Source organism: Leopardus geoffroyi, chromosome E3 (genome assembly GCF_018350155.1).
Source record: "Leopardus geoffroyi isolate Oge1 chromosome E3, O.geoffroyi_Oge1_pat1.0, whole genome shotgun sequence".
NCBI lineage: Eukaryota > Metazoa > Chordata > Mammalia > Carnivora > Felidae > Leopardus > Leopardus geoffroyi.
This window is the reverse complement of record NC_059340.1, coordinates 41,775,176-41,788,446: the sequence shown is the minus strand read 5'-3', so window position 1 is coordinate 41,788,446 and position 13,271 is coordinate 41,775,176. Positions and strand designations below refer to the sequence as shown.

At 44.6% G+C, this 13,271-nt stretch overlaps 1 protein-coding gene across 5 annotated transcripts in view; it reads right to left on the bottom strand.

Moving 5' to 3' along the window:
* The window catches only part of LUC7L (LUC7 like), a 46,703-nt gene that overhangs the window by 32,088 nt on the left and 1,344 nt on the right, over positions 1–13,271 (bottom strand). For 3 of the 5 annotated variants that reach the window (XM_045459991.1, XM_045459995.1, XM_045459993.1), the window contains exons 2-3: positions 5,996–6,221; positions 3,982–4,076 (exon numbers count right to left, since the gene is read on the bottom strand). In XM_045459991.1, coding sequence (XP_045315947.1) covers positions 3,982–4,076; positions 5,996–6,056 — 156 coding nt within the window. In that variant the 5' untranslated portion in view covers positions 6,057–6,221. Of the gene's footprint in view, positions 1–3,981; positions 4,077–4,718; positions 5,132–5,995; positions 6,222–13,271 lie in introns of those variants that run through there. The other 2 variants (XM_045459994.1, XM_045459992.1) reach the window with 2 other exon arrangements.

Genomic DNA, 13,271 nt, shown 5'->3' with positions numbered 1-13,271 from the left:
TAAATTGTCACGGGGTGCGTGGGTGGCTCAGCTGGTTAAGCCTCTGACTTCTGCTCAGGTCACAATCTCACGGTTCATGAGTTCGAACCCCGCAATGGGCTCTGCATGAACAGTGCAGAGCCTACTTGGGATTCTCTCTTTCTTTCTCTCTCTCTCAAAAAATAAAAAATAATTTAAGAAAACAAAAATTTTAATTGTCAGGAAAATTTTGACATTTGTGAACCACACAGGAAGAAATTCACTGCTGTCTTCCTTTGGGTGAGAACTCTCAGGCAGCCACTGCTAATGCAAGCAGTGGACAGGGCTGGGTTCCATGGTTACTCCCTGTCTATATATTTTCAGCTTTGCCAAGGAGGGAACAAAGTACTGGCTAATTTCCCTGGCAGCTGAACACCAAGCAGAGCTGCAATGTCACATTAGGCCCTTCCAGAAGATTTCAAATGGCTGTTCAATCCAGCTTGTCAGATCTTTTTTACTGAACAAATATCTGTGTTCGCTACCTCCTAGTGGTCTCACGCTGGGCAGGGAACTAAAGGCTCTTTCCAGAACATGTGGAAAACAAGTTCTTCCACTGAGGCAAGTTACACTACCTTCCCTCCAGTTATCTTACTCTCCCAAACTTAACAACCAATACTGTATTTTCCCATTCAGCTGTTTTTTTCAAGTTTATTTATTTATTTTGAGGTGCCTGGGTGGCTCAGTCAATTAAGCGTCAACTCTTGGTTTTCACTCAGGTCATAATCTCACGGTTTCATGGGGTCGAGCCCTGCGTTGGGCTCTGCGCTGGTGGCATGGAGCCTGCTTGGGATTCTCCCTCTCCCTCTCTGCCCCTCCCCCATTTGCACTGTCTCAACCTCTCTCAAAATAAATAAACTTAAAAATTGGAGGGATTGCTCTTGCTGCTTGGGATTGGAACAGAGGGAGAGAGGGAAAAAGAGAATCCCAAGCAGGCTCCATACTGTCAGCACCGAGCCTGATGCGGGGTTTGAACTCATGAACTGTGAGATCATGACCTGAGCTGAGATCGAGTCAGACACTTAACTGATTGAGCCACCCAAGGGCCCAACAGCCTTAACAAAACTGTAACATCCATTCCACCTTGCCTCAGGCCTACCAATGACAGGAGATGGTTCTGAGCAACAACTTGGGCCTGGAGCAGCCCATGGAAGATTGAAGGTTACAACCACCTTCATTCAGCCGCTCTAATTTTTTTTTTTTACATGTTTTATTTTTGAGAGGGAGAGGATATGAGCGGAGAAGGGGCAAAGAGACAGAATCCCAAGCAGGCTTGGGAACTGTGAGATCAAGACCTGAACCAGAGTCGGATGCTTAACTGACTGAGCCACCCAGGCACCTCTAGCCACTATATTTTAAATAATCATATTCATTCCATTAAAATTTGACACAAAACACAAACTCCTCAGAAGACCCATCATTCAACTCTACCCCTCACTTCCCACTCCGATACAGTCCACATCAGTGAGGCCCAACCCTTACAACCACTTTCCTCCGATTTTCCAACCCTCATCCTAGTCATCCCTCAGCAGCCCCTGACATTTGTTTATTTGCATTTTCACAGTACCATGGATTCTCCTGGGTTTTCTCCTCCTCCTTAGTCTGCTGCTTCGTAGACTCCCCTTGCAGAGCCGCCCTTGGCCAACTCTACCCAGGAGTGACCCTGCTCATTCCATGCCTTCTCATAACTCATCTGATTCGACAGTCTCTGCCTGCCTCTCCCCCTCACTCCCACCTCAGACACACCAGCAGCATTCCCACTGTCCTTCAGTTCCAACTTCCACCCAGAGCATTATAACCCCCAACTGTGCAGGTGTTCCTTCTCACCATTCAATGTCCTGAGAAGCCTTTCTTATCACTCTACCTAAAACCATCCATTATCCATTTAATGTCTGTCCTCTTCCTCCACTGGAATAAAGACTCTGTCTTACTGGTACCATTTCCCCAGTGCCTGGCACACAGCTGGTGTCCAATGAATACCTGGTGAGTTAATCTGTACCTACCACAATACACACTTGTAAGAAACGCGCTCATTCTCACTATTTTTCTCACTGGCATTCAGGAACAATGCTACCCAGGGATCTGACCTCCCTGCTCGAAGTACTGAAATGCGTTACTCAGGCACATCCATCCCCCTCTGCTCCTTCTGGCTTCTCCCACTAAGATCAGTCAACAACTCCAGGTTGTGATGCCCACCCCCCCCCCCCAACAGGATTTTCCTTCAGCTGAACTACTTTTAACTACTGGAAACCATTAATCTACACTGACGGTACCCAAAACAATTAGCAGCAAAAGGTATCCCTACCCAGGTCAAACTACAGGTAAAACCTCAGGTAACAAAAGCACAGGGTTTGACATTCATTTCTTCTCTGTTCTCTGAAGAGTGAGCTTGAGAATTTAATACATGAGTGGTTTTCCACAGGCTACTCCCCCCACAAGTGTAATAACAAAAGTAATCATGAAGAAAATGTTCCCTAGTGGACGCACATTTGACCCTTAAAATGAAAAAATAATATCAAATAAAATGAGTACAGTTTTTATATTCCACAAAGTAGCTATGCAATCTAAAAATGGTGGTCGTCGGGGCGCCTGGGTGGCTCAGTCGGTTAAGCATCTGACTTCAGCCCAGGTCATGACCTCACAGTCTGTGAGTTCGAGCCCCGCGTCGGGCTCCGCACTGACAGCTCGGGAGCCTGGAGCCTGCTTCCGATTCTGTGTCTCCCTCTCTCCCCGCCCCTCCCATGCTCACACTCTGTCTCTCTCTCTCTCAAAAATAAACAAACGTTAAAAAAAAATTGAAAAAAAATAATAATAATAAAATAAAATAAATAAAAAATAAAAATGGTGGTCATCTTTATCGGACTCCTTTTCTGTAAGTAGCTGAATCACGGCAGGTAATTCTCCACTCTTTAGTCTTTTTCGATCCTATCTGACTCTGAAGAAACATACATTCCGTAACACTAGCATTTATTTGTTTGGGTTGTCTCAAGTGAACATAAAACTTTAGGGTTTATATTCACTGGAGCATGTGCTGATTTCTTGAGAGGGTAGCATAACACAAGCCTAAAACTCATATTCAAACAAAACACTAAAACCTCAGTGTTAAACCCAACTGATTTTTTTTTTTTTTTTTTAATTTTTTTTTCAACGTTTATTTATTTTTGGGACAGAGAGAGACAGAGCATGAACGGGGGAGGGGCAGAGAGAGAGGGAGACACAGAATTGGAAACAGGCTCCAGGCTCTGAGCCATCAGCCCAGAGCCTGACGCGGGGCTCGAACTCACAGACCGCGAGATCGTGACCTGGCTGAAGTCGGACGCTTAACCGACTGCGCCACCCAGGCGCCCCTAAACCCAACTGATTTTTTAAAAATCTAAAAATTTGGGGTGTACCTGGGTGGCTCAGGGGGTTAAGTATCCTGCTCTTGATTTCAGCTCAGGTCATGATCTCAGCGGTTTATGAGTTCAAGACCCACGTCGGGCTCTTTGCTGACATCACAGAGCCTGCTTGGGATTCTGTCTCTCTCCCTACACACACACACACACACACACACACACACACACACACCCCTAAAAACTTGGGGAAGAAATGTACTTTGTTGTACCAAAAATTTACCAGATGTCTGATGTGAAAACAAACCAACCCAGAATTTTCAAAGTATAGGCTGACCTGAAGCATACTTTCAGGTTTGGCCAAATGACACTAGTCACAGTACTTAGTTATGAATATCTCCATATAAATGATTCTATGAAAATCTGCTAACTTACAAAATGAACTTTAGAGCAATAACATATGTCTCGTAACATCAAATGCCACCAAACTAATGCCACGAGTCTATCATTTGAAGGACAATAGATGATTTCTGCATGGTAAAGGAAAAGAGAATTCAAGCTGTAAGCCCTTCACTGCCTGCACAGCCCTCATCTGAGTGTTTGATGATATTCTCCCAAACCCAAATACACCTACCGTCCCAGCCAGGATATCATGGGGGCAGCAGTCCAGAAGGTGACTCTTGCAGACACGGTCATCTGTAAACTTGACCCTCTGTCTGGTTTCGTCTCCTGAAATTCATTTGTGGTTTTAAATAAGACAATATTATCACGTTAAACACAAAAGCATATCTGGTACAACAATTCACCTGGATGATTGGCAGACTACCAAATACAATGAAAAGCTGATCTAGAGATAATTTACAACTGGAGCGGAATACAGATGTTTTTTGATGCTGAATGTATCATGAAGAATCACACTTAATGAGATCTGACTCCATCATTGTGCCAAAGAAGTCAAGGAATCTGAAGTGAGAGACTGAGCACCAAAAGGCCATTAACCCCGCACATACATGTGGGGAATGATACCAAAACCCATGCTACTCAGAGGCCCATGAATCACCACATATGACTTATAGCTGGTAGTTTCTCCACCAACAGAAGCTACATATTAGTCTTATCGTTTTGCTATGGACAAATGCATAGGCAGTATTTTGCCCAAAGTCACATGAAGGAGAAAGCTTTCAAACTCTACCACTGACTGATAAATAACCTAGACCTAGTCTTCCTATGCCCCGTCACCCCCACCCTTAAAAAAGAGAGTTGGCACCTGGGAGTCACTTTTAACAAGACAATACCGGAAAAAAAAAAAAAAAAAAAAAAAAAGGAACTAGGTTAGTCAATACACACTGTGAGTTCCAACACATACTGTACCCATCTGCATTCTTCAAGACCTCAGCTGCAGAATTTTATGCCCGCTGTTGAAAAGTTTTAAAGGAAAAGTTTTCTTGCCCAACCTGCAGTAAGGAAGTCAGGGGAATGATACATAAAAGTAAAGGCAAAGTGGAATGTGACAAATTTTAAAGCTAATCTGTGTATCCACAGAGCTGTGTAATACTAAAGGAGGAATATATTTTAGGATTTGCAAGCATCCAGGATTAATGTTGTGTCTTTTTATTGAAAATGTTTTCTTTCTAAACTACACTTTTAAAGTTATTTGTGAAAAAAAGCAAACACTTTTTTGTTATAACAGCTTAGAAATTGGTTGTGACTCACGGCTCGATGAACATGAGGCTTTTCTGCAACTCCCTTGCAGATTGATGTAGGCAGGCAAAGATACACTGAACCTTTATAAATAAAATAGAGGGGCCACAATTGTTCAGTTTGTATGAAATAAAAATATGGGAAGCAATTCAAAAGCAACTCAATATACAAAGAAAGCTAAAAGAGCACTTATTCGCCTATGAAATAAAGTGCAAAGAATCTGCACAGCCCTGCGAATGTGTCCATGTGAACTTACAACTTCATTACTTCAGTAGAAAAGAAAACACAAACCACAGCAGGTATACACCTTTGCGAGGTGCAACCGCTTTCTCCTGAAGACAACCATCGTGATCTTTCACTCCTCCCTACGACAATCATTGCAAGACCTACCTAACGACTGCCAAGCGCTGGCTAAACAGAGGCTCTCCTGTGTGACTAGGGGGAAAGGGGGCTGGAAAAGCACTCGGCAGGAACCCACGTTAGAAAAGCTCAATTCACAGCTCCCCTTGGTACAGAAGAGGAACGGCGGGGGTTTCAAGGCCCATCCGGCTCCCTCGGGTGTATGTAGCTTCTTCCCCGAGGAGCCTCGGAGGAGCTCCACCACCCGGCTGTCAGCGACCTGGAGCCCACGCTGGCGCCAGCCCTCCGCCGACTCCCCGCTTCGCGGCGCGGGGCCGCGGGAGCGGGAAGGAGTCGCGCGGCGCCGGCCAGGGAGAAAGTCGCAACCGCAAATGGGGAGGGGACCCATCGCCAGCAAGGGAGGGCCCGGCCGCGGCCGCCTCCAAGGCGAACCGGCTCAGACAAAGGCCCGGCGCCGGCGGTCGGCGCGCGGGGGAGGGAAGGGTGCCCGGCGCAGGCGCAGACGGTCGCGGCCCCCGCCTCAGGCCGCCCGGCGGCCTCGCCTCACTCCTGCCCAGCCCCTCGCCAGGCCTGTCGCCCGGACTCACCGTCCCGGGCCGTGCCCATGAGCTGGTCCAGCAGGGCCCGCATCTGCGCCTGGGCGGACATGATGGCCGGCGAGGGCGGCAGGGACGGCCGCGACGACTCCTCTCAGCGCACGGGCAGCGGTGGCGGCAGCGGCGACGAACGCTGGTCGCGTCGGCCTCGAGCCCACTTAGCTCCTTCCCGCCGCGGGGGACGCCGGGAGGAAGTGCGTCAGTGCCGGTGTTGAGCCTGCTGGGAAATGTAGTTTCTAAGGCGGGATAGGGAAGCAACCTCCGCCCTGTAAGAGACAGGTGGGAGGGGTCCAAACAAGTTGCCCAAAAGGGGAAGCCAAAAAAGTCCCCACCCTGATTTTATTCTAGGGCCCAAGACCTATATGTTCTACTGGGACTAAACTGCAATAAAATAAAATGAATATGGACAATACAAAACGAAAAAATAAATCTTATGTGTTTTCTTGCTGGCGATGAAACCCTTTTACTCCCAGACTCCAGTTTTTCTCTACTGTGAAATGGGGATTCTAATGGTGCCTGTCCTATGACTTGTGAGAGTTAAGTCAAGCCTGGTATTAATGTTAGATTCTGTGATTACAATTTTATGGCAGTCCATCTGTGAGGTCAGTCGGCCATCCACCAAGGCTATTCTATTCTAGCTCCAGCCACACCAGAGATTGGCCATGAGGTACTATTCCTTGAGTAGAACAGCCAGTCACATGAAGGTAGGTTGATTACATTGGATCCTTTTTACTCTAGGCGGACAGTGATTCATCCCTATGGAACTGTCAACTTACACAGATACGTGTTTGTTTTTCCAGACAACAGTGCCTCTACACTGGCACACACATCCAAAAGCTTGCAGAATGCCTGATTCATTGACCTGGGATCCTGCACAACACTGCCTCATATCAAGAAATATGTTTCATGGTAAAGCAGATCAGGTATTTATTTCTGTATAGCAAGCCACTTAAAAAACTTAGTGGTGTAAAAGAGATGATTTATTATTTCTCATCATTCTGTGGAATTCAGGCAGGGCTTAGCTGGGCCTAGGCTCTACTACTCTAGGTGGTGTTGGCCGCATTCACAAAATTGCTTGTATGGAACTGGGCTAAGGTCCAAAGCTTCATTGATATGTCTGGTTCCTCTGTAATGCTCCACATGGCCTCTCTCTCTGTACAGAGATCACGTCACTCAAAAGTCTAGCACAAGCTGCTTTATAGTATGGCAGATGGGAAACAAAAAAGTGAACATGTAAAAATTGAAAAAACACTGCCTGTATAAAATGATAATAATAATATTAGTTTGTGGGATTTAGCAAAAGAGAATAGGGGCGCCTGGCTGGCTCAGTCAGTGGAGCATGCAACTCTTGAACTTGCAGTTATGAATTCGAGCCCCACATCAGTGTAGGGATTACTTAAAAATAAAACCTTAGGGTGCCTGCATGGCTCAGCCCAGAAAGTGTCCCAACGCTTGATTTCAGCTTGGGTCGTGATCCAAGGGTCCTGGGATCGAGTCCCATGTCAGGCTCTGGGCTGAGCAGGAGCTTGCTTACGATTCTCTCTCGGGGCACCTGGGTGGCTCAGGTGGTTAGGCCTCCATCTCTTGATTTCAGCTCGTGTCATGACCTCACGGTTTGTGAGTTCAAGCCTCGTGCTGGTCTCTGTACTGGCAGCATGGAGCCTGCTTGAGATTCTCCCTCTTTCTCTGTCCCTCCCCCACTCACACTGTCTCTCCCAAAATATATACACTTAAAAAAAAAAAAAGATTCTTTCTCTAAAAAAATAAAAATAACTAAATCTTTAAAAATAAATAAACTATTTATTTAAAAAATGTTTTAATGTTTATTTATTTTTGAGAGGGAGAGAAGAGAGAGCGCAAGCAGGGGAGGGGCAAAGAGAGGAGACACAGAATCTGAAGCAGGCTCCAGGCTCTGAGTTGACAGCACAGAGCCTGATGGGGGGGGGCTTGAACCCAAGAACCAGGAGATTATGACCTGAGCCAAAGTCAGAAGCTTAACCAACTGAGCCACCCAGGTACCCCTCCAACTCTTGGCTTCGACTCGGGTCATGATCTCAGCGTTCGTGGGATCAAGGCCCCCAGTTCGGCTCTCTCTCTGCTTGGGATTCTCTCTCTCTGCCTCGCTCCCATGTATGCACACTCTCTCTCTCTCTCTCTCTCCAAATAAATAAATAAACTTAAAAAAATTGTTTAAATTTAGATTTGGTTAAATATTCATTGTAAAATTTCAAGGATAATCACTTTAAAAGTATAAGTGGATTATAAAAATTGCAGGCAGGTAGATGGGAAAAAATGGAACAAGAACATTAACAAAGTTAATCAACCTGAAGCATGCAAGAGGTATTGAAAAGTGAGACAAATAAAAATTAAAAATGAGGGACGCCTGGGTGGCTCAGTCAGTTAAGCGCCCAATTTCAGCCCAGGTCATAATCTCACTGTTCCTGAGTGTGTGCCCGGCATTGGACTCTCTGCTGTCACCACAGAGCCTGCTTCACATCCTTTGTCTCCCTCTCTCTGCCCCTCCCCACCCCTGCAGGCACCATCTCTTGTCTCCCTTTTGAAAATAAGAAAGAAAAAGATTAAAAATGAAATGGCTAGGGGTGTCTGGCTGGCTCCGTTGGTAGAGTATGGGAGTCTTGATCTCAGGGTTGTAAATTCAATCCCTATGTTGGATATACAGATTACTTACGAATAAAATCTCAAAAAAATCTTCCTTAAAAAAGGTAGTAAGGGCACCTGCGTGGCTCAGTTGGTTGAGTGCCCAACCGTTGACTTCGGCTTCGGTCATGATCCCAGGGTTTGGAATCAATCAATACCCTGTTGGGCTCAGTGCTGAGCATGAAGCCTGCTTGAGATTCTCTCTCTCCCCCCTCCCTCTCTCCCCCTCAGCCCCTCTCTACCACTTGCTTTCTCTTTCTCTAAAATAATAATAATGATAATAATAACAATAATAAGGCTAAATGCAAATTGGCAGCCTGGATTAGATCCTTGAACAGAGAAGGGACAGTAGTGGGGTGCCTAGGCGGCTCAGTTGGCTAAGTGTTCAACTTCGGCTCAGGTCATGACCTTGTGGTTTGTGGGTTCAAGCCCATGTTAGGCTCTGTGCTGACAGCTCGGAGCCTGGAGCCTGCTTCAGATTCTGTGCCTCCCTCTCTATCTGCTCCCTCCCTGCTCATACCCTGCCTGTCTCTGTGAAAAATAAATAAACATGAAAAAAAAGGGGGGGACAGTAGTGGCAAAATTGGTGAAACTGAATAAAGTCTGTGATTTAGTTAATCATGAAGTACTAATATTAATTTCTTAGTTTTGACAAATGTACCATAGTTCTGGAAGCTGTTACTCTTAGCGGAAACTGACTGAAAGGTATATAGGAACTCTTTTATTGTCTTTGCAAGTTTTCTGTCAAATTGTTCCAAAATATAAAGTTTATTTAAGAAGCAGTATGGTGGGGCACCTGAGTGGCTCACTTGGTTGTGTGTCCAGCTCTTGGTTTTGGCTCACATCATGATCTCACAGTTTTGCAATTTCAAGCCCCATGTCGGGCTCTGTGCTGAGAGTCTGCTTGGGATTCTCCCTCTCTTTCTGCCCTTCCCCCTCTCGAGGTCTGTCTCTCACAAAATACATAAATAAAGGTAAAAAAAGAAAAAGGCAATACAGTATAGGGTGCCTGGCTGGCTCAGTGAGTACAGCATGTGACTCTTGATCTCAGGGTCCTGAGTTCAAGCCCCTCAAGCCCCACATTGGGCTCGGATAAATGCAAATAAATAAATAAATAAATAAATAAATAAATAAATAAAATAGGTAAATAAAAATAAGAAGTAGAGAAGCACCTGGATAGTACAGGTAACTGTCTGACTGTTGATCTCAGCTCAAGCCTTGATCGTAAGTTCAAGCCCTATGTTGGGCTCTGTGCTGGGCGTAGAGCCCACTTATAAAATAAAAAACGCACAAACCTCGAGATATGACCTGAGCAGAAGTTGGACTTTTAACCAAGTGAGCCACTCAGGCATCCCGAAGCTTTTTTTTTTTTTTTAATGTTTATTTATTTATTTTGAAAGGGAAAGAGAGAGAGCACGCGCGCCCACACGTATGAGTGGGGGTAGGGCAGAGAGAGAGAGAGAAAGAGAGTCTCCAGAAGGCTCTGCAACATCAGATATCATGAGTCAGATGATTAACCAACTGAGCCACTCAGGCACCTCTAAAGGGAATACTTTCAATTTCTGCCTATTTTGGCTCCTGTAGGATTTTTTGGTAGTTATTTTTTTAACAAGCTAGCAATGTTACCTCCTATTCTTTATTTTTATTTATTTATTTATTTTTGAGAAAGAGACAGAATGTGAGTCGGGAGGGATAGAGCGGGAGACACAGAATCCGAATCAGGCTCCAGGCTCTGAGCTGTCAGCACAGAGCCCCACACGGGGCTTGAACTTGTGAGCCCGGAGATCATGACCTGAGCCGAAGTCAGACACTTAACTGACTGATCCACCCAGGTGCCTGTTTCCTTCTATTCATAATCTCCTAAAACTTTTTACATCAATGTGCATTGAATTTTATTGAGTGATTTTTCAGCATATCTTGAGATGATTTTGTTTTTTTCCTTTAAGCTTTTAATGTAGTAAATGCCATGAACTTTCTGATGATAAATGGTCTTTATATTCCTGGAATAAAACAATTTGCTCATGGCTTGTTTAGTTTGTGCATATTGCTAGATTCCATTTGCTGATATTGTTTAGGATGTTTGCCTCTGTGTTTATAATTGGATTATAATGTCACTTTATTTTACTAATCTCTTCTAGTTTTGGTATCAAGGTTAAATTGACCTCAAATTTAATCTTTCCCTATTTTTTGGATGTTTGTATAACATTGGAATGATGTTTCTTTAAAAGTTGGTACAATTCACCAGCAAAACTATGTGGGCCTGATGTGTTCTTTGAGGAAGAAATTTAAAGTAAGATTTATCGTGGTGCCTGGATGGCTCAGTCGGTTGAGTGTCCGACTTTTGATTTCAGTTCAGGTCATGATCCCAGGGTCATGGGATTGAGCCTTCGGTCAAGGCTTGGCTCAGAGCCTGCTTAAGATTCTCTTTCTCTCCTTCTGCCCCTACTCCTGTGAGCATGCACATGCTTTCTCTCTCAAATAAAATAATCAATTAAAGTAAGATTTATGATGATCTTAAAGCTGGTGCATAAAAAATTAGCTTGGAGCGCCTGGGTGGCTCAGTCGGTTTTGGTCAGGACTTTTGATTTTGGTCAGGTCATCATCTCACGGTTCATGTGATCAAGGCCCGGGTCAGGCTCTGAGCTGGTACTTAAGAGTGTGCTTCGGATCCTCTCTCTCAAAATTAATAAACTTAAAAAAGTATTCCCTTTAAAACTAGAAACAACGATGCCCACAATTGCTTCTACTTCACAGTCAGCTCGGAAGAGCAAGAAAAAGAAATTAGAGACACAAGAATTGAGGAGGAAAAAACAAAATCGTCTTTTTTCAGACGATGATTATGTTGATAGAGAATTCAAAAGAATCCACCAAAAGATATTAAAAATGAATTTAACATGGTTGCTGGTTAAAAAACAATGTATGGAGGGGCACCTGGGTGGCGCAGTTGGTGAAGGTCCGACTTGGGCTTAGGCAATGATCTCACAATTCGTGAGTTCCAGCACTGGGTGGGGCTCTGCACGGACAGCTCAGAGCCTGGAACCTGCTTCAGGTTCTGTGTCTCCCTCTCCCTTTGCCCCTCCTCCACTTATGTATACACACACTCTCTCTCTCTCTCTCAAAAATAAACATTTAAACATTTAAATAAACATTATTTAAATAAACATTTAAGTAAATAAATACACAAACCAATGTATGGACCCAATGTGGGATCTCCTGATCAGATGGGGCCACCACAAGTGGGGCATCCCAATAAGGTGGGGGCCGGTAGCACAGGCAGTGAAAGAATTCACCCAAGGGGCCCCTGCGTGACTCTGTAGGTTAAGGGTCTGACTCTCGATCTCAGCTCAGGTCATGATATCACGATCATGAGATGGAGCCCTGAGTCAGGCTCCACACTGGGCCTGGAGCCTGCTTGATTCTCTCTCTCCTTCTCCCTCTGCCCCTCGCACACGCCCTTTCTATCTCTCAAAAAAATAAAAAATTCACCCAAAGCAGAACAAAAGAGATAGAAGTTTATTGAATTTATTGAATACACCACAAGGGAGCAACAGGTGGGACAGCAGAGGAGAGACTGTCTTCAAGGGAGGTGGTGGAGGCCACAGGTGGAGTGAGAGTATGGGAATGCGTGGAATTTTCCCTTTTTGGGTAATCTTAGGAACTGTGCCTGGTAGTTATTGGTCAGTTAGGGCCTAAGGCAATTTCAAGGCGGGTTGCATTATTAACAAGACTGTTTGCAATCAACTTGGTGGTGGTCCCAGTGGGCCCTTTCACCTTGATCAAGTTTCCACTGCTCAAGCCTGTTGACTAAATGCATCCTCTACAGAAAGGTAGACACTATTTCCATGTGGCAACTACAATGAAAGACATTATTTTTTTAAAGACACCATTTTCTTCTTTTTTTTTAAGATTTTAAGTAATCGCTACACCCAACATGAGGCTTGAACTCAAAACCCTGAAATCCAGAGTCCCATGCTCTACTTGTGACTGAGTCAGCCAAGTGCCCCTATAGACACCATTTTCAATAGTACTGAGAACCACAAAATGCCTACAAGTAAATCTAACAAAAGATTCAAAAGACTTGTATGCTGGAAATAAAATATCTTACTGGAAGGCATCACAGAGAGCTTAAATTAAGTGGATGGTCAGTCTGTGCTCTTGCTTAAAAATACAATTATCTAGGGGTGCTCGGGGTGGCTCGGTCGGTTGAGGATCCGACTCGGCTCAGGTCACGATCTTGAGGTTCGTTGAGTTTGAGCCTTACTGACTGGGCTCTGTGCTGACAGCATGGAGCCTGCTTTGGATCCTCTGTTCCCCTCTCTCTGTGCTTCCTCTGCTCGCACTCTCTGTCTCAAAAATAAATAAACATTTAAAAAAAAAAAACAAAACCCTGTGGGGTTATTTTGTTAAACTTGCCCGATGGTAAAATTTTCCTCAAGAATGGCTCAAGCTCATTAACGTAAGAAAAAGGTGGAGGTATCTGTCCAACTAAATCTCACGAGTTATTATAAGGACACTGTAATTGAAATTGTATAACTGAGATTCTCTTTAGCACAAAGATGGAGAGAACAATAACAGAGTAAAGGTCCCAGAAAGAAGCTATGGGGAAACT